Genomic DNA, 25,103 nt, shown 5'->3' with positions numbered 1-25,103 from the left:
GCCAAAGTGTTTAAGAAATTGCCTATCAGCAGGCATAACGCCATCCATCACTCAAATGCACCAAAGCAGCTGTTTATCATTACACACAAATTTTACCCAAAAGCTTGGAACAGGCATTTAAAAAAAAAGAAAATTATACTCAGTTGATAATGCAAAAGAGATTTAACAAGAAAGTAGCTACACACATTTCACCCATAGAATTCCAGTACAAACTTCCCTCTTCTTCCAAAATGCTGCTAGAATCATTCTTGATGACATAGAATTAAGGGCTCATACTCTGAATTTTAAGTCTGAATTGAGTCCCATGTTGCTGTGCGTCCAGTGACCTTGCAGCAAGTGATGAAGTGTGCGCTCCTATCTGAGCAAATACGGGGTGATTTTAGCTCAGCCCGGAGGAGAAGAGCTGTAAGTGAAGTCACATTGCCTCGTGTTTTCTGTGTGTATGTGTGAGCACAGTTACAGCAGCTCAGCAGATGTGCAAGGATTTATCAAACTTCAGCCACACAATGGTAAGCCTGAGGCCTATGTCCCATTCCCAGGAGGCTAAGGCTGACTGATTCTCTGCAGTCCACCTTGGAGGCTTAATTCTTTAGGGATGAGAACCCGGTGCCTTCATTGACATCTTGGGAAAGCGCTGCCAAATCACAGTGCTAGTGTTTCAGTACCATGCTGGCAAAGACATAAAATGATAGAGGAGGTATTAGCGAAGCAAAAGGCACTTGTGAAATACTTTGAAGTCGTACAGAGTAAACAACAAGCTTTGGTAGGACTGGGAGAAGAAAATTCTGAATTGATAGTATTTACCTGTACTTGTGTACATCCATAAGCTATGGCACATGGAAGCGTGAACATCAACACCTCCAAAATTGTTGGAGCCATCAATTGTGTATCCAGAGAGATCTGAGCAGACCTTCCACACTTTCACTACTGCCTCCTTCAGCAGGCTGGAATCATGCAGGTGTGGAGCAGGGGCACCTGGTTTGGGGTATATGATTAAATACAACGGAATTACTTGTTAACTGACTTGTTTACCACTCTTCTCCTGACCTGCCATCAGCTGTACAGTTTCTCTTGGGTTGCTCCAGTGGCTAAACAAAGCACTCAGTTTCAGCCCAAATGAAAGAGGTTTAATTGAAGGTACTTTATCTCACTTTGGGGTAAGCTGGGAACATGTCCATGCTCCACAGCACCTCAGCTTGCAACCAGCAACATTTTAAATTGCCACAAACTGAGGATGTCCCAGACATATGCTCAGTCTCCGGAGAATTGAAAATGTCCTTTCTTTTTTTTTTTTTTTCACAGTAGTATGTCTTCTGGAAATGGAAAAAAATACACCCTTAAGCTAATCATTATGAACTCAGAAATTTGTTGATTACACTGCAGGAAACCAGCTGTAACTGTTCCAGTTAAATCACCTCCCCATCTTGGGAAACAAAGGTCTATTTCTAGCTTTTAAAGGGAAAAAGGGACATGATTTCAATGGATTAGATAGCCTGCTCACTGCTAGTCGTGGGTACTACGCAAATCTAGTAATACAAAGACACAGACTCTAGACACATACAAATCATAAATGCAATGGTAGCAGCCATGAAATAAATCTCACTTCATTGCCCACAGCATATTTCTCCTCCCACTACTCCACCTTCTTTAGCAAAGGGCACAGTATTCCAAAGCTCCAGGGAGCAGCTTCCCACAGCTATTTTAAAAGCTGCAGCCAGACAGGCAAATGCTTTGTTCCTTCATTCCAAATGTTGAACACAGACAGCTCCTACCTCCTGACCCAGAGAAGAAAGATAAGCATCAGACACATCACAGACCTCATCTCCTCAGGAGCAGAAACAGGAACGTTGTGCTGCTGGAGAAAGATGTAGATTTCTCTCGCACAGCACTCGCTCTGAGCATTATGAGGTCCCAAGAAATCACACTTTAAAACTACAAGGTGACTGTGCAGAAAAAAATAAAGATGCAGAAGCTATTCTAGGTTATGTCAAGAGCTGTTTTGCATGACTCAGACACTGAAATGTGAACAGTTGGTGTAAATGAGCCTAAATGCTTTAACTTCACAGGCAAGGGGCTATGAAGATTAAACCGGTGATAACTCCTATACATTGTACAACATTCTAAACCAGATGAGTTTCTCTTACCTCTGATTATTCATCTTCCCCAGATTCTGGTTGATAGGGACTTTGCATAACAATGAAGACCAATGTATGTTCTCCATATAATATAGAAAAGATTGTTACTTCAGGACTGCAATTTGAAATTGTTGCTTCTTGGCTTATGCTTCTTGAGGTTCCTGTTCATTGCTTGAGTACATGGAAGTCCCACAGATGCTAGCCAGAAGAGGAAAAAGAAAACATTTTTAGAAAGTATAATATTTGAGGGAAAATAAAAAAGGCTGACAACTGCCATCTAATGTTGCATAATACAAGAGAACAATGTACAAGAAAGCTACTAACAAGGACAATGTTATATTGCAAGAGGAGGTTTCTGAGAAAATTGTATGAAGTTCTGAGAAATCACATATACATGTTTGTAACAGTGTTTTTATACCAAATGTCTCACTTGAATAAAAACGCAGTGAGGAAGATGTTGACCAGTGTAAGTGCATGAACCTATGTGATTAGAGTTTAAAAATTAAAGGTACTTTACATTTACCAGTCATGCTAATTATAATCAACCCTGCCGCAATTTCACTGAGATGAATAGCTATATCAGAGACTGATTTCGCCCACAGATTTGAATCTAAGCCACACTGACTCTTCTGTCTGATCACTACTACTCAAGCAAAGGGGGAATCTGTGATACCTTTCTCCGTGCTGCAGTACAGAGCTGAAATGTGAGAGGTGCTCTGAGATGCCAACTGTGGGCCTGTAGGCCAACGTACAGGAAAGCTTTTTTTAACAAAATCCTCATGATATGCACATGAGATAGGTACCTGCATACCTTACGGATTTCATTATTCTTAGTCCTTCGGAAGAAAATATTTAGCTTTCAGTATCAATATGAAATGAGTACACAGGCTGCAAACAGCGGAGAAAAAAATCCACTATGCACACTTATTCACAAGTTGCTATAGACAGCACCTTTTTATAATCATTGTTTATTGTTTTCTTTTTGTACTGCTATTCTACTTCTGCATGGATTTCATATTACTAGTTCACAAATGGTATTTATTTTCAGAATATCTCAGAAGAAAAGTTGCTTCATTATTTTTAATGGACTTCTAAAAAAATTTCTCCAATAACAGGTGAAATAAGACTTTTAACTAGCAGGTCAGGTGGTTATTTGCAGGAGAGGGTTTGACTCCATAGCTTTACATGGATAAATTTTACACTTCTGTGGGTTCTGTTACCACAGCATGTGGACTGCTTGCAGACACAAAACTTCAGTCCATTCCATTTGCTTTTGAGCATAACATACAGCAACCACATAGGCTGAGATGTGTGTAGATATTCTTGGTGGATACATGTTACTAGATAGTACCTGCAATTCGGTAACAACCATCCTAAAATAATAAATGTTAATAAGCTGAAAGATTTTTACAAGAAAAATAAAAGAATGGTCAATAAGCCCATAAGCATCCATGTCCAACAACTGGTAGTAAAAACAGTAAGAACCAGTAGAAGAGCAGAAAGAAGAAAAACATGTAGCTGAAGAAAATACTAGTACAGATAACTACATTACTGTCAGAGCGTAGCAACAAACGTGTGCATTCAACTATGTTGCCTACTGTAAGGGAATAAAGATAACTTTTCAGTCATGGGAATCATAAAATTGATTTTTTATTTACCTAAAGATTTACTTTCCAAGATGAAAATGAACTATGAAGCTCCTATTATGTTTAAAACAGTTATAAACTGAAGCATGCATAAACTATTTGATGCATAGGAGATTAATTAGGTTAGCAGCAGGTTGACCTGCTGCTCCCAGTCAATTCTTTTCACTTTGGGAGCACTCTCAGGAGTCCCTTTCCCTGCCAGGACATGCCTATCCCTGGGAGGCCCTGCAGGCTCTTGGAGACCAGGGCCCTCAGGAGCTGATGGAGCAAACCTACACTTCTGATAAGGCAAAGTAAAAGATTCCTTTTATGGGCCCCCGAGTAAAAAGAAGTGATTGAACTGAGCTGATGACATACTGCCACATTTGTTTCTCGAGAACAAAAGGCTATTTGGTCTGGGGAAAGCTTGACTGTTCATTGGAAACACCACTGCTGATGACAGCAGCTGGCAAACTTGGCGATGACTTGGGTATAAGAGCACACAACAAAGAAAATACCCCGCTGTTCATCAAAACACCACACATGCCAGAACTTCGACCCCTCCCTGTGTGCGGGACGGGCAGCTTTTGCTTCTCTCCCCCTGCTAATAGCACAAATTCTTCAGACATGTGCCCGAGACCTCAGGGCCTGGATGTTCCTCTTCGACCGCTCGCCAAACCCCCTGTTTCAGCCAGGCAAAAGGAAGAGCACCGACTGCCTCTCCCCAGGCTGCTGACAGCTCTTAATTGCTATTACACTCACTGGGGCACACTCACTGGGGCAGCGCTAGTTTCTAAAGCTGGAGTTTTCAAGTGTTCTGCACCCAGATCTGAGGCCAGCGTGGCAAACGCAGGGTGGGGAGTTGGGAGCAAGACAGCGACAGTGGCTTGCACATGGTTGCCACTTCCTTTGAAAACCTGGTCCAAACTACAGATGCCGAGCTTTCCTGCAAATCTGGCCCTTAAAGCCTGCTCCTGTTCCCGCTGCAATCAGCGGCGACGTTCTGATTGATTTAATGGGGGCAGGCATACAGACTTAATTAGAAAATTGGTAACTGCAAGGAAAGAAGAGAATGCACAACAGCCTGCCAGATCTCCGGTAGGAAGCAAGCAATGGAGCCAGTTCTCCTTAAGACAGATTTTAGCCTCTCTCTCTCAAAAAAAGAAAAAAAAAAAGATAATAAAAGAGATTGGCAAGATGGCCTTGAAGCTGCTCTTAAACATCTTGTATAATATATAATTGCTTTTCAGCTCTTGAGAGCTCTATCTACCTTTTAGATCTGTCCCCTGGGAAGAAAATATGAAACATGCTGCTGAAACATACAGCCCTTAACAGCAATCAGTATTTTCAACTTTTCTTTTGTGTTGGGAGGCAATTAAAACTTTGCTTAAAACTCCTTGCTCTTTGACAGGTACAATAATTGCTTTTCAGCTCTTGAGAGCTCTATCTACCTTTTAGATCTGTCCCCTGGGAAGAAAATATGAAACATGCTGCTGAAACATACAGCCCTTAACAGCAATCAGTATTTTCAACTTTTCTTTTGTGTTGGGAGGCAATTAAAACTTTGCTTAAAACTCCTTGCTCTTTGACGGGTACAAAGATGGATCAAGTCTAAAGTGTGTTTTTCGTATTAGTCCAGCTGGGGGCCAGAGAGGCACTTCTCACCAGCTCCGGTGTTTTAATAAAATACTCAGATTCTCAATTCATTACTATATGAAAAATCCTAATATCTAGAGGCTCACACTCACAACACTCCAGAATTTTTATTTGCTTTGAGGATTATCTGCATTCATGGAGGTCCTACATAACAAGACCCAGGGGCTATTTCTACACTGGTAAATGCATCTGCCCGAAAGCAGGATCACCAGCACCAAGCTGAGCTGTGCAGTGTTAACCCTGGTGCAGTTTCATCCATAATGCTTGGGAACAAATTTTCCCTTGAGCAAACCATCCCCCTGACGACGTTTGAGCTTGTTTTGGACAGAAGCAGCTGTTTAATACCTAAAGAGAGTCTGGGCATCAACAAAGGGTTAGCTAGTTTGGGCAATAAGAGGATCAGGACCTGAGAATCTGCTATGAGTTATCTGATAGTGTAGATATACCTGAGCGTTATAGTCCCTGAGGGGAACACTTGACTTGGGTATGTTACATCAGGACTAAACACTGACAGGGTGAATCCATTTTGCTCTGTGCTCAACGGAGGGAAATTTTAGGAGCTCAATAGACTTGTGGCTCTCTTGATTTCTCCCACCTTCCAGTGGCAGAGCCAGGCTACATGTATATATCAGTTGCTGGCTGTGACAACTATCTGAGATATTGGCTGCCAATCCATGAGAAGAACTCCTTATCTAAAAAATCCCTCACATTCAGAGCAGTGTCCTATCGGAGTTTAATGCTAAGCTAGTAGCAATCATGAAAGAAACCAAAAGCTGTAACTTTCCAAATCTCCAATCTACAGAATGGATTCTAATTCAGCTAACAAGGTGTATCAACCCAGAATTCAGCACAAAAGGCAACATGCAGCCAAATCTCTTGATGTGGGCAGAAATTTTGCCCATGAGAGCACTGCGAGACAGGTCCTTCATTAGCACCAGCCAACTCTTGGCCAAACTGTGTTTTACTCTTCTCCTGCACGCAACCCATACTGCGTTATCTCTGTGATGGCTGGGTTAGCAGAGAGCACTCTACGGTCTCTACAGTCTCCTGCCACTGGAACAACAATACAAAAGCAAAAAATCACAGGGGGTGAAATGAGGTAGCAGAAACATCTAGGTGTTAGGCCAGTGTGCAACAGCTCGCTCCTGATGTGAAGCTGCTCAGACAGAGAGAGAGAGATTTCATGGCTGAAATATTTATGCATGGATGTGTCAACACCGTGCTGCGATGATTCCTTTCTAGGTGCAAGCTTAGGGCCTCACTCCGGAAAAATAAAGTGTTTCTAAGCAGAAATCTCCCAGCTGAGTGCGCTCAGGGATTGTTGCACTCTGGCAACAGCATAACTTCTCAACGTTTACAAAATCTCCTGAAAAATGGCATTTGTTAGAAGGGTAAGGCTAACACCACAGTAGTGGTGCTACAGTATTTATATAATATCCTCAGATAATTTTGTGTGTGCACCAGGGTGACACTGGTTCCCAACCCTACATTCAAATGTCTTTCTAACAATCTTATCTTTTCTGATGTTAATAACAGTAACATGCTGTAATTGCCCATCACCGCTTAAATCCCAAAATACTATGAGCTGTTCCCATTGTCTGGCTGCTGTAATATATTTTTGTGTTTAACTCACGGACAGCTTCTGCCATGCATACTCACATCGGTTAGTACCTCGGGGCTGCACCATCCAGCATCTTGCTGATTACAGTCCAAATGGTTTAGCCTGCAAGGAATTTTGTGTATCTGTATACACACCATTTACTTTCAGAGGTCAGCAGACTGCAGGGATGTACCCCCTAGTTTATAAGAACATAGACTGAAACTACAAAGAAAACACATCAGAGCCATCAACCAATTTTTGCTTATGCTAAGGCATAGTCTCAGTGCTTAAGAAATAAACAGGGTAAACAGAGAAATGACAAGGGAATAAAGCACAACCTGCCTTATTACATTTACTTACAGGAACTTCCACAGGGTTTTTGTTTTGTTTGGAGTTTGCTAATGTTTTTCAAGCTGAAACCGTATTTCCTGTAAAGAACGCAGCCAGTTCCATAGCATAAGCAACAGCGGAACATTATTCTTCTCCTCAGAGCACACTGAGATGCATTGAGGGTTACAAAGCCTAAGGTGAGACATTCTCTAACTAGCATAAAAACACGGGGCGGCGCTGCAGTTTTCTGCCTGGATATTCGTAATAGCAGGCATGACCATATAATTCTCTGGTTTTCCCGTTTCCCTGAGCGAGGGTTCAAGGAAAGTAACCAGGCAGACTCGTACAGGCTGTGAGGGAGAGGGAGAAGCTCAAGGGCTAGCAGGGCAAGGGACTGAAAGTAGGAAGAGGTGACATTATCTCAGTCTGTACACAGGACTCGCACAAGCCTAACATCTGCTCTGTTCACAGCGAGTGTGATTATCTAACATCATTATAACAGTCTAGGCTGTACGGTTTTGGTTGCTAATTGCATGTTGTAGGTGATGATCACAAAACTATTTCCATATAGCTCACAATTATATACTTACAGACATCACAGTATGTATCTGTAGTTCAGGCTACCATTCATTTTCCATTGTAGGAAATAACATTCTGCCACTCAGACTATTGCCAAGCTGTTCCTTTCTGGGCCAGAAGTCTCCATTTTGAGCATCAGAATCAGGATGAATTGTTTAGGAACACTTCAGTCAAAACCTCCTAGCCATGTCCAAGAACAAAATCAGTTAAAACTGACTCAGGCTGCTGGTTTTAAATAGATTCTTTCAACTGCTTTAATAAGGACAAGCATTTTCAGATTTGGTGCAAAGGTATGACATTCAGCGGCATGGTCTCTGTGGGGAAGAAAATATCACTGTGAAAGCGTGTCTTTTTGCCTTCTATAAATTCTTATTTCACACACAATACCTAGTACAAGCAGACAGTGCTGAGTTCAAAAGTTTTCACTTCATGGTGGGAAATACCTTTTGTGTGAGAGCCTAATACTTATACAACATGCTGAGAAAGTGGAAGACTTGAGTATGAGGCCTTTGCCAGAGTGAAGAGATTTAGAAAAAGAATTATCAGGCTACCATACAGGGTCAAAAAAAGACAGAATATTCCCATTCCTCCCCTATCTCTGCTATTGAAACCAGGTAACTTAAGTTCTTGATAGGGTTCTTAAGTTCTTAGATAGTGTTCCCAGAGTAGCTTCTCTGCATGCGGCCCTGCATACTGCATAAAATACATGAATTCATCTAGCTGGCAGACCAAACTTTGTAAGCGTGTAGTTCTTTAGTGTGCTTTAAAATGTAATTATACCTATAATAACAACTACCTTATGGCTAACATGGGCTGTCCAGATGTGCAACTCCCAATTGATTCTCTTGTGCTTCACAGGCCCAATACAAGTACCCAAATGACATTTTAAAATTTCATCCCCCCTACTGCCACTTGGCCACCCTTTCCTACTGGTATACTTTACCCCATTAGTAGGAGCTGGGAATTTCACGGGTTTATTTGTTACACAAAACACTACTTGGCATGGCACAACGCCCTTGGTTATGTTCCTGCGAGAGCATCCCTTTGACAGCTTTCCAGGGCAGAGGATGCAGGCCCAAAATTCATGTAGGACCAAAATTCCCAAAACCAAACATCCCATTTCCAGCCCCGGCTCCGTTGAGAACAGTGCTTGTCCCGAGTAGGTACTCCATAAAACTTTCCCTCCTTCTCCCGCAGCAGCCTCCACAAGGCAACACGGCACCCACTCTGGCAGCCCCCACAGCAACCACCACATGGAGACATCCCAGCTGGGTGGCTAAAAGCAGCGCTCTTTCTCCGAGGAAAATGAAAAGGATAAAGAAAAAACAAGCCAAAAACCTCTCTAAGGGAGAAGGACACAACTCCCCCCGGCAAAGACACACTATCCTCCCTCACACCCCTCTCCCCGTCGTGCGGGCGGCCAGTAATGGCGGCGCCGACGGGCCGGGCAGGGCCGCCCCTCGACCCTTACCTAACGGCGGGCGGGCAGGGCCGGGCCGGGCGCCTTATGTAAGGGCAGAGGCGGGGCCAGCCCGGCTGTGGCGACGGCGGCAGCGGCAGCACCGCCATGTCCTGGTACCGCAACGCCGTGTGGTTCGTGAAGGGGCTGCGGGAGTACACGAGGTACGGCCACCGCCACCCCCAGCCAGCGCGACCCGGGCCGGCAGCGGGCGGGGCGGGCGCCGCGCTGTGGCCAGGCCGGGGGCCTTTCTGTGCGACCGTGGGGCGTTTAACCATTTGGTGGTGGTGCTGCTTTTTAAAAAAAAATTTAATGGCAGCCGCCGCCAAAGCGGACAAATTTTAAGGCTTTATCTGTGGGAGCAGTCCGGGGGCTCTGCCTGGGCCTGCCCCGCCCTGGGGCTGCAGCCGGGCCGCCTCCCGAGGGACAAAGTTTGGGCCGTGTGGTGGGGCAAGCGCCTCGAGTTGTTGCTACATCACTCCTCACAGTGTTACTGGCACTATAGGTGGCCTGTCCCACGAGTATGGAGAGTAATGGGGAGAAGGGGGTACGCTGGGCTGTGAGGGGAGAGTGCTTTTTAACTGGGGTTTTCGGGAGTACTTCCTTCTAGTTGTCTCACAGGTGTCTCTCGTTTGTTCAGGAGCGGCTATGAGTCTGCTTCCAAGCACTTCAATCCAGCCGACACAGAGGTGAACGTGGCTGGAAGATCCTTTCTGGTCACCGGCGCCAACAGTGGCATTGGCAAGGCCACGGCCACGGAGATAGCAAGGAGAGGTGAGCCAGGCCCTGAGGAGATCTGAGGGGTCCATACAGAGAGGATGGAAGGAAGATGGTTTGGCCTTCCAGCTGTGATTCTGTGACACACAAGGGTGCAGCTCCCCGGGGACAAGGTGTCAGGCATGTTAATTTACAGAGCTGTTAGTGTGGGTTAGGGATTTAAGCATCATCTGTGCTGTGAAAACTGGAATAACAAAACAAAACTAATGGAGAGGATCTGCTAAGTGTTTTTCAAATGCATGTTTACCAAAACTGTCTGTGTCACAGTGGCATCTGAGGATGTTAATGACAGATCAAGGTCCGCTTAAGGCTGTGTTGGTGCAAGTAGCAGCCTGGCTGCATTCGAACTTTTTTTGAAGAACTTGTAACTGTATCATATGATGGAAACAAAACCAATTGGCTTTGCTAAGCTGAAACAGGAGAGTGTAAAAGAAGCAAAAGTTGTGCTTGGTCTTAACAATTATAACCAGTGCCCTTTAATTGATCACATGCAACTGTTTTTTCTGCTGCTCACTGTGAGCAAGGAGATGGTATGAACTGTAACTAGCTACTGTTGAAGGATAAACCTAATCCCTTCTAGAGTTGGCGAAATAATTCCTGTTGTGCAAGAGTGATAAGAGTTTTGGCATGTAGGATAAAAGGGAGGAGCTTGTGGCTCTTTGCTCCCTCTGCCTGCTTAGGTTTCATAACTATCTTATGAAGGAAAGTGGCGACTCAGTTAAATTAAAACAATTCAAAATTATTAGCATCAAAGAGCCTTTAGGTTAAAGATCCTCATCAATGCCATTATATGATTGATTCCAGGTTCCCACTACTGCCATTATGTATAATAGCCTTATGTAAGTATTGCCTTGTCTGGTGACTATTTTGCTCACAAATGGATTTGTCTGCCCGGTTTTACAAGCTGTCAAGCTGACTGGATCTGCATAGAATTTGGTCATCATATCTAGTATGTGGAGCCCAAAGATCAACCTCGGGCTCACACCGCTTATCTGATACCTTGTGTGGGTGTTGCTGTATGTAAGAAGTTAAAATGACTCAATAGTGTCTTCCTGATCTTACCCTTGCACGTGTTACTCTGAAACTCAGTGTCAGTTGTTGGGGCTCTGGCTTCTAGTTGAATCTCTTCAATTACATCATAACAAGAAAATAAGGAATTTGAACTCAGCAAAAGAATAACTAAGCTACGTTGGCTTTACCTTCAAGCACTTCAGATCTTTGTAAATAATGGCAGTCTTGATGACAGTTTCTTTACCCTGAGCTCAGCTTTTCTCTGAGTTTATGTTTTATGGGCATTGCAGATTTGGGCTTTCCTGGATGTCTTGTGGACTGCACTTCCAGTTTGGTGCAGTCTTCTCCCAACTGTTCTGACAATACCCATGTGCTGTTTAAGTTCAAATGATTTCAATCTTACCATGGAAAATATATTTAAATCCCATTCCTAAAGGGATATTCCTAAATCCTTTGGACATGCCAAAACTACCCTCTGTCTTTAACAGCAAGGAAAACCTCATATTCAAAGCCCTTAAAACCCAACACTGTTTTTATTGAATGTTTTCCATTATAGACTATGAAAATGTTCCTGATGAACTCAAAGGCCAGCTACTTCTTTCATGTGTTTAATTTGTACCTGCACACATTGCTTGTGCTGTCTCTTGTTCTTTGGGAAGAGCTCCTTAAACAGCTGCAAACACACCTCCTTAACTGCCTCAAGATCTGTAATTAAAGCCCTCTTTTGCAGTGAAGCCTGCAGTCACTTTGAGAATGCCCAGAGCATTGGACATTGCCCCTTCTGATTATCTTCTCTCTCAGTCATGAGATCTGCTTTCCCTGGGGCAAAGGCTGTCTTTTGTTCTGATCTGTATATATTCAGTGCCTATCTGTGCACAGTCCCTTCCATGCTCAGTATATGTGTAACACAAACTGAAGATGAAACTTTTACTAAACATTGATTAGTGTCATTTGTATGATTCTGCTAAATTCAGGAGTTTCCCACTATGGTTGTGCACTTGGTAAAAGTAACCCAGCCGACTCTGGCAGTGCAGTAGAAGAATCACACCCTATTAGAAATTTTCAGAAGAGCCTTGAGGCTTCTTGCCTGTATCAGCTACATGCCAAGTATGCTTGCTGTAATGGTGGCTAGGGGAAAAACATCTCTTGTAGACAGAAAAATTCATTATCAGATCCCACACCAGGCTGTGCAGTGTGTGAGTGCTCTGTCCCTAGGGTAGACTTGGTGTCTTGTGTATGGGTTCTGGGCACTAGAAGAGTGACCCAACACCATTGTTTCTATTACCACACCGTTGGGATTACATCGCTTGAGCCTTCCAGTAGTGGACTGCTAGCAACCCCTAAAACACTTTTAACAATAGGTAAAAGAGTGTGATTAACACAGTACATGTAATGATCACAAATACATAATGTTATAAATATAAAGCATAAAAATAAATTATACCTACCTGTATTTTAGTCCTGTTTTTAAAGGCTCTCTTTGATGTGGCTAAGCTATGAGGTCACGATAAGTATCCAGGCCTTTTGAGAGGAGACTTGCCCTGAGTATTCTTTTTATAGGAAAGTTGGTTAGAAGGAACCTCTAGAGGTCATCTTGTCCAGCGTCCCACTTGAAGCAAGACCATTGCCAACACTAGATCAAATTGGCCATTGCTTTGTCTTGCTGGATCTTGAAACCTGCAAGGATGGCAATTATGCAGCCTCTTGGGACAGCCTGATCTATTTAAAAGAAAACTAGTGAAAATGTTTTTCCTAATGCCTGACCTGAGCATCCCAAGCTGCAATTTGTGCAGCTTGTGTGTCTTTGTCATATCTCTCACTGCTGAGAATTCTGATATCTGTCATTTTTAGTTCCTTTTCACAGAGCAATTCCAGTCACTTGTGTTACTGAAAGCCATTATTGATGTTTCTAAGGCGTTCTCCAGTCTTAGGAGAGGACCCTATTACAGCATGATGCTTTCTTCCTCCTGGGTGCCTTCATAAGGGACCAGAGCCAAGCAGGAATCTTCCAGCTTTCTTACTAGATCTGCTTTTTATGTCCTAAGCCTTTTGTTTGAAGGACCTGTACCTCAGTCCTTTCACAGACCCTGTTGGGATTCTTGGTGTGTCCAGTCTGCCTGATGGTACTGGGTCAGTGCCTATTGGGGGGAATTTGACCCCGAAGCTGGTAGACCTGGGACTGCTATGGGGTGCCATGGCCCTAACCAGCTCATCAGCAAGAGTCACAGGAGCCCTGAGAGGTCCACAAACCTGAGCATCAGCAGGATTGATGAAAAGCCACTGCTTAGCTCTTGGCAGCAGAGAAGTGGGACTGTTGGTTGCGGGCAGCTCAGGAACATTCTGCCTGCTGGGAAGCTCTTGTGGTATTTTGGTGACCATCTGACCAGTATTGCTACTGTTACTAGCAGGCTGTAGATGTCCCATGAACTGGAATGTAATCATAGAAGGGTTTTTGTTTCATTCATGAGATTGTATCCAAAACTATCCCCAAACAAAGACTATGAATTTCACATCCCTTCCTGGCACTCCTTTTTTGCTGAAGCCTCCCCCAAACCCAGCTAGTAATTAATTACCAAATGTGTTTCTTGTCAAAATCCACCAGGTGGCACGGTTCATATGGTTTGCCGAAATAAGGAACGGGCTGAGGTTGCCAAAGGAGAAATAGTGACAGAAACAGGGAATCAGGTGAGTTGTTTTTCAGTCTTTTGTTTACTCTTAGAAAGATTGTTAATATTAAGGACCTCAGAGGCCTTGATATATTCTGTTTTGTAATTTTGCTGTTGTGTTTTTAATAGCATTTTTGTATGGACATGGAAACATCTAGTAGCTTTTCATCCATATGGTTTGAAGTGATTTAATTTCATTAAGTGCTGTTTTCTATGATTATAACATCACCAGCAGCATGCTATATTATTTAATGCTTGTTTGCGATATGTTTTGTGATGTCCTACTTACTATTCCTAACTATGTGGCTGAGACTTTTAAAAATTAATGCATTGCAACACCCTTGCAACAACATTTATGAGTTTACGGCATTAGAGCTGAAGGTTTTATGTGTCTGAATAACACGCTTTTGATTTGCTGAGGTTGGCTGCTCTGTGAAGTCCCATGTGTGGTCTTAGTTCCATGCTCTACAGACTTTTCCATCTCCTTTTTTCATAGTATCTCTTCCTTACGGCTTCCCTTCTGTTACAGATCCTTTTTGCTTCTACATATATCACTGTACAGTATAGCCCTGTAGCTGTCACTGTTGCTTTTCTTAATTATTCAGGAGGATGTGCTTACGGAGAAGTGCAGTCATTGGATTTCTGTCTTGGGGTACTGGTTTTGGCTGGGATAGAGTTAATTTTCTTCACAGCAGCTCCTCTGGTGCTATGTTTTGGATTTGTGACCAAAACAGTGTTGAAGCCCTTGTTTTAGTTATTGCTGAGCAGTGCTCCCAGAGCCTTTTCTGGTTCTTGCCCTGCCCCACCAGAGAGCAGGGTAGGGATGCACAAGAAGTTGGGAGGGGACACACTGGGACAGCTGATCCCAGCAGACCAAAGGGATATCCTGTACTCCATGTTGTGCTCAGCAATAAAAGCTGGGGGAAGGAAGAGGAAGGGGGGACACTCTCACAATTGTAGTGTTTGGCTTTCCAAATCACTGTCAGATGGGATGAAGTCCTGCTTTCCTGGGGATTGCTAAACACCTGCCTGACAAGGGAGTAGTGAATGAATTCCCTATTTTGCTATGTTTGCACACACATCTCTGCTTCCCTTATTAAACTGTCTTTATCTCAACCCCCAAGCTTTGTCTGTTTTACCCTTCCGATTCCCTCCCCCATGCCACTGGGAGGGGAGGGAGCAGGTGGCTGTGTGGGGCTAAACTGCCTATCAAGGTTAACCCACAATACTTGGATGGAAAGCTATCTCCATTTTAAAGAGTGACTTGGCTCGTGAACACAGTATTTTGATTCCTGTAATAGATTTTAATGTGGATCAAAAATTCTGAAGACTTCTTATGGATAGAGATACCATATTGACTAAATTTCTGCTCTTTGGTTTCAGCTCCCTAGTGTGACACAACCAGCATTACACTTCAGTACTTTAATGGAGGTGAATTAGATCAGTCCTTATGTAGAAATAAATACTTTCCAGCTGTCTATAACTGTGCAATCCCATGGCTAAAGTAAGACTGGTGATTATCTCTGCTACCTCCTTTTCTAACTACAGTCAGACAGCCTGGGAAGAGGGGTGAGTTCGATGACCTTCGAAGGTTCCTTCATGTTCTGTTTTCTGTCATTTGGCGAAACAAAACTCGAGGCAAATAATGTTCTTCCTCTAAAAGCAGCATAATTCCTGCATTCCCACTTCTTGGTAGGCTGCAAACCTGTAGTTTCCCTAGCGATGAAAGAGTATGAGGGCACTGCAGAACTTGTTCATGACCCTGGGGAGAGGGCGCTTGCATAGAAAGCAGCATTCAGTGAAGTGTTAGATGAGCTGTACAAGAGGCCCTGTGGGACGTGTGACTGCACTGGGAAGAGTCATTTTAATAAGGAGTCCACAAGAACATCCTTCTTTATAAGCACTCATTCAGAAGCAGTCCAGGGAGATAATAAAATGCTTTATCTGCAACGTGACAAGCTGTATCCAGACTTAACTTGCTCTTCCTGATCGTATGGACAGAGATCCCGTTGTAGTATATGCCAAAGATGGGTTTTTTTCATCTTCCACAGCAACACATGCTGGAGTTCAGTGCTGAATGGAGTTACTATTTGGCAGGCACCCGTACCTAGACCCGGGAGCTGGGAAGTTCTGCTAATCTGTTAAAGTAGATCTAGTCACGAAGATTAGGTCTCACTTTGAAAATGACTTTGCCACCATTGAGGACTTTTATAGGGAACAGGGCTCTGGGTCCTTTTTCTGAGCCAAAGTGACAGTCTTCAGCAGATAAGTGTTGATTTAGATCTTTTTCAGTCTCTGAAGTCACTTGTAATATTGAACATCTGCCCAAAAAACTTCAGCTCTTCTGTTTCAGTAGATAATGGTAGAAGCTTAAAAAGTAGAAAGCTTTTAGAGAGGTATCCAGTTAGAAACAGTAGAGCAGTGTCAAGCTTTTGGTCAGAAATGAACATTATGATGAGAAAATTCTGACCTTACTCAAATAAGGAGCTGAAATCCAATGGCTATAGAGAAAAAGTAATGTGTTTTTTATCTGCAGGGAAGCAGAATTATAGGCAGGGAATAATGCCTTATAATTTTCTCAGCTTCTTCACTTACCTCATTTGCTTGTATAATGAGTATTTAAAGAAACGGCTTTGAAAGAGAGGAGGTCTTTTAATGATTATTTGTTGTTTTGCATGAGAACACATCCTCTGCATAATTATTTTAGAACTGCCTTTTTCTGGGATACGTCATAAGACTATCTGTGGTATGTTTTTGAGACTTAAGTGCTATCCAGGAGAAGAGTAGGAGTTCACATGCCTTTTGTATGCTGATAAATGCCACTGTGCTTGTACTTGGTAGAACACAAATTTGCAAAAAGCAAAGAGACTTGCCTGTAACAAACAGTAAAAGGGTTTTGATGTTTTCTTGAGAGGAGATATTTCTAGCTTTAGTGACTTAGAAAATTATAACTTTGCTCTATGACAAGCTTTTCCTTTCTTTATTGTATTGCATCCAGCATCCCTGGCCATAGTATTTCAAAACATTGCCAGACTGTTGTGATGTGGGGTGGGTAGTGGGGACTTTGCAGTTAATGCAGCAGTTAGCATGGGAGGGGGTGCAGAAGGCACCCGATGCTCTGAGGCAGCTGGAGTGGGCGCAGTGATGCACCTGAAAATGTGCTTTCCTGCCCTGGTTGGAGCGACTGTGCCTGGCAGATGGGAGGCTGGCCCAGACAGAGCTCCAGGGGAATGATGTAGCAGATACCAGGCTGCAGGGAGTGACTGGGGACTTTTCCCTGAGCCTGGGGCAGAGCTTGATGATGGCCTCATCTGTTGAGTTCTGCTGTGGTCAAGATGCTGGGATGCCAGGTGAAGCATCTGTGGGAGATGAGCTGGCTGCATAACTGTAGGGAACAGAAAGAGGAGATTGACAGGGTCTTGGCAGAGAGTAGAAGAACACAAACCACACGTTGCATGGATGGAGGGACAGCTAAAAGCTATGCTTGAATAAGTGGTGGATAGAGACTCCTAAGGTGGGGAGAAATGGAAGATTCTGCTGGCAACAGAAGGCAGGCTCGTTCTCTGTCTGCAGATGTGCACTTATAGGTATAGTGCCATGGTAACAGATGAGGAAGAGCAAGCTCTGTCAGGGGAGGTGTTGGAGACTTGTCTGCACTGGGAGGAAGTGGGTGGTAGTGACTTGGAGGCTCCCTCCTGTGGGGGATGGAGGCTTGATGTCTTGAGAGGTTTGTTACTTCCTGAGGACTCAGATCTAGGGTATTGTGGATAGTCTGCTGAGGCTCATGTGGCTGTCAGACTAATACCTTTTGTTGCCCAGCCACATGGGCACCTGTGGCATTGTGAGGAGTGACTTTGAGTTCATCAAGAGTGCTTACAGAGGGTGAAGGGCATGGGGGCCCAGGTAGTGCTCTCTTAAATCCTTCCAGTGAAAAGGAAGGGCTTGGGGAGGAGTATATGCACCCTGGAGGCCAACACCAGATATGCAGCTAGTGTCACTTTAGCTGTTGTAATTTTGTCGTTGGCCTTTACAACCTCTTTGACTTTCTCTGAGAAATGAGCATTGCTGAGCCGGAAGGACAAAGTGGAGCAAGAGTATCTCTGCCGACAGATTTGCTAAGCTAGTGAGGGGGGCTTTAAACTGATTTCATTGGGGGACACAGAAGAGTGGTGGAGTCACAGGAGGGTGAGTACGTGTCCAGGGCACAGCAAAATGGAGGAGGCTCTTGCAGTTTTCATGTGAAAGCAATATGACTGAGAGCCCATCTCAGATGCCTGTACGTGAATGCATATAGCATAGGGAACAAACAGGAATCCATGCATGTTTGTAGAGCTGTTATCTCACTGGGATTAGAGAGGGATGGTTGTCATGAATAGGGTGCCGGAATGGATATATACCGGCCCTCTTAGGAGTGCAAGCTGGGAAGACAAGGAGGAGGAGTTGTGTTTTATGCAAAGGAGTAGTTTAAATGCACGGAACTTTTCTCTGAAACAGGTAATGAGCCAGTTGAGATCTTATGGGTAAGGCACAGAGGTCAGATCAGTGTGGATGACATCATGGTGGGTGTCTGCTACAGACTGCCGGATGATGTAGAGGAAGTAGATGGAACCTTTTTTTAGATGGCTAGAGAAGCCCTGTGATCACAGGTCCTGGTGCTCATGGAGTACTTGAACCACCCTGATATCTCCTGGCAACATGTCAGGGCATAAAGAATATAGGAGACTTCCGGAGAGCATTGAGGGCAATTTTTTGATATGACTGTTGGATAAGCCAGCTAGGGGTGATCTCCGCTTGACCTGCTATAAATAGCAGTCTGGAATAGCTGCCTTACTGGAGTGGCCATGAGATAGTGGAATTTAAGATCGAGACAGGTGACAAGGATGAGTAGTAGAATTACACTCTTCAGTTATAGGAAAGCAGTCTTTTTTTTTTTTTTTTTTGTGGACCTGGTTGGCAGGATCCCGTGGGAGACAGCCGTGAAGAGCAAAAGGCCTTGGGAAAGCTGGTTGATCTTCAAGGGAAAACTTCTCAAAACGGGAGGTGCTTTCTGTGAACTAGAAAAAAGCAAACCACTTATCTTCAAAAAAGGCAAGCAGGATTTGAAGAACCACAGGATGGTCAGCCTCACCTTGCTCCCTAGGGAAACTATGGAACAAATGCTCACAGAAGCCGTGAAAGACAGGAAGGTGATTGAGGAAAAAAACAGTGTGGATTTATCAAGGGCAAACCTGGCCTGACCATCCTGATTGCTGCTTTGGTGAGATGACTCTGTGTATGGATGAGAGGAGAGCACTGCTTGCCACTTTCCTTGACTTTGCCAAGGCTTTTTACATGGTCTGCCATACTATCCTTGTAGCCAGTTTGGAGAGGTGTGGTTTGAACTGGTGGATGACAAGCTGGGTGGAAAACTGTCAGGAACATTTGGCTCAGAAAGCAGCAATCAACAGTACAAAGCTGATCTGTTAATCATATTATAGTGGCATCCTCCGTGAGTCAATACAGGGTCAAAAACTATTTAATGGCACTTTTAGCAACTTGGACGACAGAGTGAAGTGCAATCTTTGTCAGATTGCAGATAATGTCACGTGGGGGAACTGGAGAGCAGGGCTGCTGTTGAGAGGGATCTATACAGGTGAGGGAGTGGGCTGACATGAACCTCAAGAAGTTCACCAAGAACAGATGAACAATCCTGCCCTGGGATGGAATAAACCCATGGAGCAGTACAGGCTGGGGCTAGCTGGCTGGAAAGTAGCTTTGCAGAAAAGGACCTGGGGGTGACAAGTTGTCCCTGAGTGAGCAGTGTGCTCTGGGACAAGGAAGACCAACTACATCCCAGGCTGTATGACCACAAGTGTAGCCAGCAGGCTGAGGGAGGTGCATCTTCCTCTCTATTAAGCCTTTGTTAGACCACAGCAGGAGTCCTGTGCCCAGTTTTGGGCTCTGAGGGACAAGGAAGTCATTGATGTCCTGGAGTGAGTCCAGTGGAGGGCTGCCAAGGTGACTAGGGAGATGGGCCATGTGATGTGCAAGGAGAGGCTGAGAGGGCTGATTTTGCTCAGTATTAAGAAGAGAAGGCTGAGATGGCTCTTACTGTAGTCTGCAGCCACGTGATGGGAGGGTGTAGGGAAGGCAGTGCCATGCTCCTTGGAGGTCTGCAGTGAAAGGACAAGAGGCAGCAGACGGATTGTATCAGGGAAAAATTCTAACTATATAGTAGGATTATATTTTTTTCCACGGTGAGGGTGGTCAGACACTGGAGCAGGATACTCAGAGAGGCTGGTAAATCTCCGTCTTAGGAAATAGAACTTCCCTGGATGATCTCATCTCAGTTGCCCACCTTGAGACAGCAGCCGTAGGACTAAGCCTCCAGAGGTCCCTTCCAACCTAAATTATTCTCTAATACTGTGACCTTGAGCATTGCTTTGGAAAGGTGCTTTCAGCTAAAGAGGAAGCTGCTGTATGAACTGTTTAAACAGAAGGTTTGCAAGCTTTGCAGTATTTTTCTAGTTCTCTGCTACGCCTGACTGTCTGTCACATCTATTTATCTAAGTAGCGCTCTCTTTTAATAAATTCAGCATTAAAAAGCTATGGCTCAGAAGCAACTGATTTGAATGACTAAACATGTTTTAAGAACTAGAATTAGATTTCCCAGTTGTGCATGTTAACTGTGTTTTAGTTGTATTCTGGATAATAACATTTTTTTTCATACTGCTTAAATACCTTTTTACCTAGTCAGTCCTTAGCAGTGAACAGGGTCTGTTCACTTTCCATGTTGATTGTAACTTAATTTTTTTTTTCCTTTAGAATATCTTCTTGCATATTGTGGATATATCTAATCCCAAGGAAATCTGGAAGTTTGCTGAAAAATTCAAAAATGAACATAAATTAAATGTGTTGGTAAGTTTGCGTACTTAAATCACGTATTTGTCTTTGGAGTGTGTCTTTGGAGTTCTTCAAAGGGTGGTCTAGATTTTACAATTTGACCTGTGGTTTTTTGCTTAATTTTTCTCTAGATGTTGCTGCAGTAGTCTCCAGCATCCATTTGCCCTTGTCTATTCTCAGTTCACATACACAGATATGACACTAAAAAGAAATAATAGAGAAATGCAGTAATTCTTAGGCTGCATCTTTTGAGGTTCTCACCATGCAAACACCGTGGCCTTTAGGTTGCATATCAGGCTATGCATATTCTGCTAAACAGAATATGGCAGAGTCTGATGCCTCCTCCCAAGAGCAGATCACACTTGCTTCAAGCTCATCCTGCTTAAAGATTAAACTTTTATGGAAAGTGTAGCCTAAAACAGCCAGGGAGAGAGCAAGCAGTTAAGCAGCGTGACTGGTAAGGAGCTCAGCACTTTCCTCTTTATTGAGCTGTGAAAATTTGCTCTGGGGGCTGAACTAAAACTGAGGCACCTGGAGCAGTTGTTTTGGTGCTCACTAGATGAGGAAATTCTGATAGAAATGAGAAATTAGCTTTTGAGGAGTGGCCACGAACAATCAGGAAGGTATGTAGGGGCAGATAACTTTTTGAGGTGGAAAATAAAAGCTTGAGCTTCCTCTGGAAGGTAAGGCAAAGAGAGAAGTGTGTCTGAGAATATGCTAGCTGCACACAGCTTGCAAGCTTCTGACTCTTCATGAGGTTTCACCTTACAGTGCATCCATGCTGTGTGGTGCAGTGCTGTTTTAGCAGCTTGTGACTCAGGTGGGGTATCTGTGTGGGATTACAGGGCAGAAAGAAAAGCTGAGGGTGCCTACAACCAGGGCACAAAGTCAGTATGAAGCACCTCTGCTGGTTAGCTCTACTCTTCTCAGGGCTAACTAGGATGCAGCAAACTGCTGACCTAGCTAATCTGCCAAGTTTGGAGCTAATTTATTGAATTTATTGAGGGTGGGAGTTCCTGCAGGCCATTCTACTACATGTTGCACAGCTTCCCATAGTGAACATCCCCTAATGGAGAATCCATCATCACATAGCACAGGTTGTGTGGGGGGTGTGTGGTCTCTCAGGTGAGACCAACAAACTACACTGCATATTTATGTTCTAATATCTGCTCTACAACTTGCATAGCACTTTCTGTAAGAAAAGAGGCACTTAAGGGGACTGTTGGCTCTTACTGTAATATATCTGCAGTGATCCATTTCTCTGAAGATCTTTTGTGAAAAACCTTTGCAGTCAGTGACAGAGTGGTGCGACTTGGAATGGCATGATTTATTGAAACAGTTTGTAGCTTTGCTGTTTTCAGGCACTGCAACACAAACTAGTATGGCCTGCTTGAATGTATAGTTTTGTTTGAAGATAACCTGTGCAGATTGTTTTTGTTTACAAGAGTTGTCTTACAGATCAACAATGCAGGATGTATGGTGAATACCAGAGAATTAACTGAAGATGGACTTGAAAAAAACTTTGCAACAAACACTTTGGGTGAGTGTTGAAGGCTTAGTTCAGAGATATGGCATTCTTTTTGGGAAAAGATGTGTTTGCAGCTGGGTTTGTGAGGTGTGTATTCCAGCTCAAAGAGCGATTCTACCGTTGCTGTTCAAGGGAAAGAGCAGGGAAGGAAAAGAAGCAATATTACAGCTTTTTTAGAGTGTCAGCTTTTAATTTCTCCATTTTTCTGTTGTTCTCATACCAATGCTTTTATTTATCGTAGCAGCAGCGGAGAAATGCAGCTAAGATTTAATTAAACTGATTCTGAAGTTTGCTTGGAAGCTTTCTTCCAAACTGTGCTGCTAACAATACTCTGTAATAAGTGTGCTCCTGTGGCTTGGGTAGAGGTTGGGGTATGGTCAGATATTTTAAAAGACATTAAAATGTTTCAGTAGGCCTGAATAGCCCCATTTGTTGTGACATAGGCACTGTATAGGAAGACTGTGCATTATGTAGTGCTGTGGACACTCTCACACAGTCACAACATGTAGTGAAGTGATGGAGCAGTACTGGGTAAGTCTTAGGCACCCCACATACAAGGGGTATGTATTGTGAACTGTATGGTGGAGGTATATGAGGGACAAATTAAGGTAAGCAAATGAAGGGGGAAAGGAGAGATGTGGATGAACAGGGAAGACGGTGAGCAAAGTAGAAGGTTACCCCCGTACAAGCCACGGAAAAGATGTGAGCAAACAGCCAGCCAGCAGAGAGAAGAGCTGTCTGCTGCCGTGGATATCTGTGGGGCTGAAAGCTGCACCTCCTGCACAGAGAGGTGTGCTTCCACCAACCCATGGTCCAGACTGGCCCTCGCCTCTGTGCAGGGTAGGTGGCTTTCTCAAGAGACTGTCTTTGTTCCTGTTCATCAGTATCTGGGACAAGGAAGAGGGAAGCTTAGGCTATAAAGATTGTGCATTTATAGAACTAATGTAGCCTGGAAAGCATTGTTGGGTTTTAGTCCTACCTTTTTCCTGCATTGCTTCCTTAACTCTTATTTACTTTTGAAAAATAACATTTTAGGTATAAATGTCTTGTGCTTAGCTGGTATGGTGCATACAGATTGATTTTTCTGCAAGTCTGACTACATTAAACTGACAATTAACTCAAGTATAAGGGCACAGATTCATTTTCTTCAGATTAATCTTCTGCTAACATTCTTCTGTTTCTCGTGGCCAAAATTCAAAATGAATTTTATTTTGCCATCACATTTCCCCTGGCTCCAGAAGTACAAGAACCTTCTACCTTGAGAAATTTATTCACCTTAAATTAGTTTAACCCTCTTGTGGTCTTTCAAACAAAAATCCAGCAAGGCGCGAAGGTGCACTTCTTCCAGAGGGAAGCAGAGTGAAACAAATACAACAGCCTGAACATGAAAGCATATTTTGGTTTAGTTCTAAACATTGAGGAAATTAATTGCAGAGGAATTGTAGTAGTGCATCACTTGAATTGGATTTTATCGCACAAGTAGAAGCAGCAAGTTCTCCTTTCCCAGCTGTAAATTAGCCTCACTGGAGATATGCAGTTGCACAGAAAAAGCTGAATTACGGTTGTAGTGTACTAGGAAAATGCCTGTGTTATCTTTTATGAATGTTAAGTATAGATCTCCTTTATTCATTAGTCTATCACTCGCTGCATGGCTGTGTAAGAAGGTCAAGCAGATAAGGTAAAACAGGTAACTCATCTTCTGTTGTCCGACTTCTGCAGAGTTCAAACAAGGACTGGGTTGTTTGCTTAGACTCTCTGGGTTCTCTCTGGGCAACAATAAGGATTAAATTTTGAAGCTTTTAGAGCAGAGCAGGACTTGGTTGAGCTGGAAGAGCTGGGCAAGAGAAAGCTTCTGTGCTTGCAGGTCAGACACACATGAAGGACTATCAACAGTGCAAGGTTTTTTTTTCTTCAGAGGTGAGATAATAAATCATATCTGCTGGAGTCATAGTAGGAGAAAGCTGTATGGAGAAATATCTATCAGAGTAGATGCTATGTTAAATCATTTCCCTAAGCACTGAGTACCTTTGGGCATGGTTTACTTTGGAGAAGTTATTTCTGTATCTGTAACTATCTGTGGTTATAGGTTCCCAGAGAAAAGCTTGGCTAAATTAGATATGGCTGCTATATAGGTTGCCTGTAAACTAGAATGTGGTCTGAGAGAACAAACTAAATCCCCCTCTCTGCCTCTTGCCCCAGAACAGTTAAAGCCTGAAGGGTGACATGGGCTCAAGGCCCCTGTTTTGAAAATCTGCAGTTGTACCCCTCAGCAGCAGCATAGAAACAGTAACTCATGACTGCCTGATTTCTGCAGAAATAAGATGGAATAATATTAATTTGTTTTTTTTTCAGATCTTCACATGCTGGGTGTTCCTTCCATCTTTCTTTCACTATTTGTTTCTATCCTGGATCTTGGCTCTGGTCTAGAAAAGGATTGTGTAGGTTGTGACTATCTAAAAATGCAATACTCTGAACTATAACATGCTTTAAATGCAAGACAGAGTCTTTGAATTCTTTATCCGATATCTGATTAACATTTATATAAGCTGTAGAATTGCTCATTTAGGTGTCTGAAACGCTGTGGAGCTTTTAAATCCAAAGTAGGAATATTTTCCTCTTGATTGACTTGGTAGTCTGTTTTCAAGCATAATGGTTGTTTGAGTTCAGTTCTAATTGATAATCTGACTTGTGAAAGTAGTTTATATCCTGATCATTTCTTGGGCATACATAGGACAAAAATGAATGCATAAGGTAGATAAGATGGATATGTACAAAAATAATGCAGGTTAGAATAGAAAGTAAACTTTCCTTAATGTGAAATACCACTGACTGGCTAATTGAGGAAGGCTCACTGA

The 25,103-nt window shown here is 43.3% G+C and overlaps 1 protein-coding gene and 1 long non-coding RNA gene across 4 annotated transcripts in view; one reads left to right on the top strand and one right to left on the bottom strand.

Annotated features, from left to right (window-relative positions):
• Positions 1-187: 187 nt before the first annotated feature.
• On the bottom strand, positions 188-9,526 carry LOC106902483. 2 transcript variants are annotated; one of them, XR_001414528.1, is made up of 4 exons: positions 9,397-9,526; positions 2,145-2,333; positions 805-975; positions 188-669 (listed from the first exon to the last, which is right to left on the bottom strand). It is a non-coding gene; the product is annotated as an uncharacterized LOC106902483 (long non-coding RNA). The 2 variants fall into 2 exon arrangements; XR_001414529.1 differs by lacking the exon at positions 9,397-9,526 and adding an exon at positions 7,076-7,187.
• The window catches only part of DHRS12 (dehydrogenase/reductase (SDR family) member 12), a 30,425-nt gene continuing 14,773 nt past the window's right edge, over positions 9,452-25,103 (top strand). Inside the window, exons 1-5 of one of the 2 annotated variants that reach the window (XM_014965983.1) lie at positions 9,452-9,548; positions 10,025-10,158; positions 13,775-13,857; positions 20,643-20,735; positions 22,179-22,260. In XM_014965983.1, coding sequence (XP_014821469.1) covers positions 9,493-9,548; positions 10,025-10,158; positions 13,775-13,857; positions 20,643-20,735; positions 22,179-22,260 — 448 coding nt within the window. In that variant the 5' untranslated portion in view covers positions 9,452-9,492. Of the gene's footprint in view, positions 9,549-9,837; positions 9,932-10,024; positions 10,159-13,774; positions 13,858-20,642; positions 20,736-22,178; positions 22,261-25,103 lie in introns of those variants that run through there. The other variant, XM_014965985.1, reaches the window with a different exon arrangement.

Source organism: Calidris pugnax, unplaced genomic scaffold, assembly GCF_001431845.1.
Source record: "Calidris pugnax isolate Ruff unplaced genomic scaffold, ASM143184v1 scaffold20, whole genome shotgun sequence".
In the NCBI taxonomy this organism is placed as follows: domain Eukaryota; kingdom Metazoa; phylum Chordata; class Aves; order Charadriiformes; family Scolopacidae; genus Calidris; species Calidris pugnax.
The sequence above is the reverse complement of the archived record's forward strand: the minus strand, read 5'-3'. Positions and strand labels throughout refer to the sequence as shown.